Genomic DNA, 5763 nt, shown 5'->3' with positions numbered 1-5763 from the left:
ATATGGTTGTGCTTACATGTGCATGCATGGTTATTGTTTTATTCATGGGCTCGGTAGAGCTCACACTCTTTGTATATGCTTTTGTTAGATGATCCTGCAGGTGGATGTCTATGTGGCAGGGAGGCTCATCTCGCGGAGACAGGCCATGATCATTATGACAGTATTGGTGTGGACCCGGACGGAGGTCATACCACTGGTGCAAGTCTTTTCGGTGATAGTTGATGAGGACCCGTGATGAGTGGGCAGCTGACTCTATTTCTGACCGTGGGGTTCTTTTGGTTGTGTTAGGGATCCTTCTTTTGTATAGCTTTATTTTGGGGCTCGGGTTGCCTTGCCTTGTTTGTATTCTTTTGTAAAGCTTGGTTGGATAGAGTTGGGACTGTTGTTGTTGAGAGAGAGAGAGAACTAAAACAATGATGGTTGTATATATGTTTTCCTTTTAGTTTCCTTAAAAGCTTAATGTAAATATTAGTTTTCCGCAACACTCTGTGTTTTACATCTTGCATTATTGTGGATGCGTGTGTTTGTGAATGGATTGATAGCTTCTAGATCCTTGGGGTTTTGCGGATTGCTACTGTGTAGTTCAGGTCACCTACCTAATCCTCCCAGGGGGTGGTTTGGGATGTGACAGTTATCCCCTCATTGGGCTTAGTGGAGCTCACTCCTCAAGATATCTTCTTTTTAGGTGATATGGCTGGTGAGAGAATGATGAGCCTCGATGTGGATTGTTCTTCCCAATCTGTTGCTGAGCATGAAGCTGACACTGGAGGAGCTGACCAGGATGAGCACGATGATACATGTGCCTGTGATAGCTGTGCCTTCAATGACTTTTGCTTGATGTGACTCTGATATGTTTATGGGTTCTTTTTGAGATATAGATATTCCTTTTGTGTATATATTCTTTTTGGGTAATATTGTATATATGGTGGATGTGAAGTTGGGACAACAGTACTGTATATATTATGTATCACTTAGAATTCTGTATATACTGGTTGATGTATTTGATCTTCTGCTGCAAATTTTTTATTAGGGTAAATTAAACATCACCCCTGGTTTTCAAATGAAACTCAGATGACCCCTGGTTTTCAAACGAAACTCAGATCACCCCCTGGTTTTTTAAAAAACTCAAATCACCCCTTGGTTTATACCCCAATATGATAAATTAGTCCCTACTGTTAGTTTTATGCTGTTAAGTGATGATGTCAGCCAATAAAATAAATTTAAATCCCTAAACTACCCTTGACCAATGTTGAAGATGAAGGACGGGTAGTATTGTAAATTTAATTCTAATGTTTTAGTATAAGGGTAAAATAGTCCTTTCACACCAATGACTAACAGCAGACTAACAGCGTTACTGTAGAGGGGGTAATTTGAGTTTTTTCAAAAACCAAGGGGTGATCTAAGTTTTGTTTGAAAACCAGGGGGTGACATGTAATTTACCCTTTTGATTATTTTGGATTTATTGATTTGTAAAGGTAGACCATTGGAACTGAGATCCTAGTGATTTTAGGAATGCCTTTGACATTCAGTCACATGAACCCGAGTTATTCTGGATGGAGTGTGACAAAGAGGGTTGGGCAGAGCAGGATTACAGGGAAGGGAGGAATCCAGATCCTCTCCAACGCTAGTGAATGCATTGACCATCGGATGGTTGGAGCTGTCTGGCATGCATCCAAGGACAGATCCAACTGTCTGATGCATGTTGGAGAGCATTTTTTCGCAAGGAGGGGTGGGTGGTGGAAGGCAGGGATAACCAACTGCTACGGGAGTTGGTAGGGGTGTTTTTTTAATAAAACATTTAAAATAATAACGGTAAAATATTGCTATTTCCATAAGAAATTATTTTTAGGGAAAAGTTTTCATACACAGTCGTGTAAACTGTGTATGTGAGAGGGGTGGGAGTTTCAAGGTATTAATTAATGGGTGGGGATTTATGACTTTTCCAACTCTTTGTGAGAGACCCTCTCACATACACGGCTTACACAGCCGTGTATGAAAACTTTCCCCATATTTTTAATAATAAAACAATGTTCAACGGGTCATATAAAACCTCTACTCTTTGAGGTATTTCATAAAAAGTAATAGAAAATATTTTTTTTTTGGTTGAATAGAAATATTTTTTAATAAAAAATTTTCAGTCGCGGTAATAACCCTTACTAGTTAGATTTTTAGTGAAAACAATACCATTATCTTAATAATAAAGGCCATTTATTTAGCAGCAGTAAATTATTAGCATCGTGGAGGCGTGGATTAGTCTGATTTAGGTTTTTTTTTTTTTTAATTAATAAATGAAATAAGGTTCTCTGAACATGAGGTGTAGGCAACGCTACACACATAGGTTTTTCAATTCATTTTCTTGAGAACAGAGAAAAAATTATAAAAAGCCAATCGAAAGAAAGAATGGAACCTGGTTGGTCGGAATTCCCCGGTCCAATTCATTATTCTTAAAACCCTGGCTAGCTATAGCCACGTCAGCCCATGCGTTACATGCTGAACCATTACCAAGTTCGACCAGTGAGTTCAAATGGCCCAACCAGATCTGGACTGAATTAAAAACCGGAGTCATCGAAGAGCATTTATTTCCCTGTGTTGTGGCATAACCATACTATGGCCCACCTAGAATAATCTAAAGTTTCATTGGAGAATTAGGTCAAGCCGTTAGATCGGAATCATATTAATTTCAAAGACCATCTAATGACTGACTGATTAAGAATTACGTCCTCTTCAAAAGTACTCTATTCCATTTCCCCACATATTATTAGGAAGAGACAGTGTTAGGTTGTTGTTCTTCTTCTTCTTCTCTTCTGCGCTGCGGTATTTCCGTCTCAACCATGGATTCCAATCTAAAAGGTCAGACCTCTCTCTTTCTCTCTCTCTCTCTCTTTGATTTGTCATGGATGAATTATTCAGAAAGAGTATGTTTGAATGGAGTTCTGTAATTGGGAGAAGGATCTGAGATGGAAAAGGCTTCATTTTAGATTGTTTTTTTTTTTTTTTTTTTTCGATTTGTTTGATTGGTTTTGGAATTCGATCCATTAAAATCTGATTTCTGTTTTTGTGCACGAGATGGACTTCAGGATTAGCAGTTGTGATCATGGGTGTCTCTGGTTCAGGGAAATCGTAAGAGCTCTCTCTCCCCCATCTTTCATTTACATATTTTCTCCCTTTTGGATTATGGATTCTGGAAATTGAAAGGCAGATCCACACCGTTCATCAGATGGTGGGGACTTCTTTTATTTGCCACGTGTGCAATTTTGATTTGTGGTCAAAACCCAAAGTGGGTCCTGCCACTGCGGGTTTGTGATCCATCCATGTGTCTTGATTCATCAATATAACTCTGAACCATTGTTACTCATTCTGGCTTGGTTTTTAAATTTCTCAGAACAATTGGAACGATGCTAGGAAAGGCCGTGAATTGCAGTTTTCTCGATGCCGACGATTTCCATCCACAATCAAATAAAGGTAACGCTAAGTTTGGTTGCAAGGAAAATTAAAAGGATGGGAAGTGAAAATTTTAAACTTAAAGTTTTTGTACTCGTTATCCCTATAATGTAAAATTGTATAAATTACTTAAATTTTTTATTATATTTAGTAATGATACATTTTATATGTAATTTTTATTTTATAGAAAAATAGATTCAAAGTAAAGTGAGATTTAAAAAACCAAGTATTTTTTTTTGGTATAATTTGGCTCCTCCTCGAGCCGTGGCGGGAGATGGAGGATACAACATAGCAAAACAAGGTCAAAACAAGGGTGGTTTTGGTCGTTTCACATGTGGGACCTTAGTGGGCCCCCTATGAAATGACCAAACCCCCTCCTGTTTTAGGTGTTTTTGCTGGACTGGCTGGACCCTCCAGCTCCCACCATGGCTGGAGGAGAGTCAGATCCATAATTTGGAGTCAGTGATATAGTCACATGAAATAATAATTACAAAAGTTTCTTTTTTAAGTATGAAAATTTCTCTTCTCTTCCCTTTAATTGCCCTTCCAACCAAACGTAGCCTAAAAGGTTTTTATGTGAAATTACACTAATCTCACTAGAATAATAGTACAATATTTCTAAATCTTTCTCAACCAATTGATGCAGAAAAGATGGGAAAGGGAATTCCATTGTCCGAGGAAGATCGAATTCCCTGGCTCCAAACGCTACGTGATACACTCCGAGGGCATATATGCAATGGCAAAAATGTAATTCTTGCGTGTTCAGCTCTACAAAAGAGTTACAGAGAAATCCTTCGAATGGCCGACCCTGATGATGGTGGTGGCGTTAAGTTTGTTCTATTGGATGCTACGGCGGAGGTATTAGAAGCTCGACTTAAAAGAAGGGAAAAGGAAGGGAAACATTACATGCCTGCTTCACTGTTGCAGTCTCAATTGGATTTGCTTAAGATTGATATGGCTGAAGGGATATTTACAATTGATGCTACTTTGAGTCCTGATGTTATTGTGCAAACCATTAGGACTCTAATATTTTGATTAAAATGACATTGTTACTCGTTATAAACAGAGGTTTTGTGAGATTTTATTTCTTTATTTTCACAAGGAGGAGGAAATAATGTCATTTAAAGGTACTAATTGTGATGATGTCGTTTGGCTATTAGCCATGTCCTTGGCTAATATATTGAAATAAATTCAAAAATAGATAAGGAATCTCCAAAGTTATAAGGATCCTAGTTCTTAAGTTTGGGAATTCAGTAATAAAAACAGGAAGAAAACGACAAGAATTCAAAAAAGAAATAAAAAGTCTTCTCTACCTGGGAGCGTGGCCCTTGTGCTAGTGAGGATCAATGAGAATGCATGGGAAAGTATCAATAGATGTGGGATTTTCACCTTTCATTGGGATGGGGTGATCATTTCGTCCCATGATTTTCCTGGGTGCAAGAGCTACACTCTCGGACAAAGTTCTTTCAAAAGGGTAGATTACATCTAAAGCGCCCAATTTTTGTGAAAAGAACGTTTAGGGTGCCCATTCTTTGAGAAGTGATGTTTGGGGTGCCTTTTGTGGGTTATTCCTACTCTAAGATGATAAATTTCCAAATTTACCCCTCTCAATCCACCACCACCTCCACTTCCAACCATGATCCCGGTCACCATCTGTAACGACCCCAATTTCCAAGCCTAGCTAGACCCACGGGACCAGACCTGACTGGGAAGTCGCACAAGAAACTAAAGACCAATACGCCAAAAGCTCCAGAGTTGATGGAACGTATTAAATCAAGCATTTTAACCTATCCCATACTAGGTTGACCCAATCTAGCCCCCATACACTAGAGTGGGCCCCATTAGGCACATAACAGACCACCACGCTTCTATTGCCGTCGTCCTCAGCGGCTCTCACTGTAGGCAATTTTCAAGCGACTCCACTCTGCTATAGGGTTTTTTCCTAGTAGAAGGTAGCCCTTTCTTGGCGGCTTTCACTCTACTCAAGATAGCCCTCTCCTAGGTAAGGATGTCAAAATGGAATCGAAACCGAATATCGAAATCGGAACTTACCGTTTACGATCGAACCGAGCCGCACTGCAGAAAAATGATCCGGTTTTGACTTTATAGGTTCTCTTCTCGGTTCGATTTTGATTTTCATCGCAAAAACCGCGGTTCTAAACCGAATAAGCAAAACCGCAGTTCTAAACCAAATAAGAAACCGGAAAAACCAAATAGAAACCAATACCTCTTACTCTAATACTAACCCATGCATCAATTGGATTAATTAATAACATATAATTAATTTAATAAATATAATTATTGCATTAACATGAAACATAA

At 38.8% G+C, this 5763-nt stretch overlaps 1 protein-coding gene across 2 annotated transcripts; it reads left to right on the top strand.

Moving 5' to 3' along the window:
• The first annotated feature begins 2737 nt into the window (after positions 1 to 2737).
• On the top strand, positions 2738 to 4543 carry LOC122646394 (gluconokinase). Of its 2 annotated transcripts, none has more exons than XM_043839943.1 (4): positions 2738 to 2850; positions 3078 to 3120; positions 3383 to 3462; positions 4088 to 4543. In XM_043839943.1, the coding sequence occupies exons 1-4, from the start codon at positions 2832 to 2834 to the stop codon at positions 4474 to 4476; spliced, it is 531 nt and encodes a 176-aa protein (XP_043695878.1). In that variant the 5' UTR covers positions 2738 to 2831; the 3' UTR covers positions 4477 to 4543. The 2 variants fall into 2 exon arrangements, with proteins under 2 accessions (XP_043695878.1, XP_043695879.1); XM_043839944.1 differs by having other exon boundaries at positions 2744 to 2850; positions 3375 to 3462.
• Positions 4544 to 5763: the final 1220 nt, after the last annotated feature.

Source organism: Telopea speciosissima, chromosome 11 (genome assembly GCF_018873765.1).
Source record: "Telopea speciosissima isolate NSW1024214 ecotype Mountain lineage chromosome 11, Tspe_v1, whole genome shotgun sequence".
Lineage (NCBI taxonomy): Eukaryota > Viridiplantae > Streptophyta > Magnoliopsida > Proteales > Proteaceae > Telopea > Telopea speciosissima.
The sequence above is the reverse complement of the archived record's forward strand: the minus strand, read 5'-3'. Positions and strand labels throughout refer to the sequence as shown.

What these genes read in the sequence shown, in the direction of transcription:
- LOC122646394 (XM_043839943.1), top strand. An exon ending in GTCTCTGGTTCAGGGAAATC is followed by an intron (nt 3,121 to 3,382) that starts GTAAGAGCTCTC and finishes TAAATTTCTCAG; the next exon opens with AACAATTGGAACGATGCTAG. An exon ending in CCATCCACAATCAAATAAAG is followed by an intron (nt 3,463 to 4,087) that starts GTAACGCTAAGT and finishes CAATTGATGCAG; the next exon opens with AAAAGATGGGAAAGGGAATT.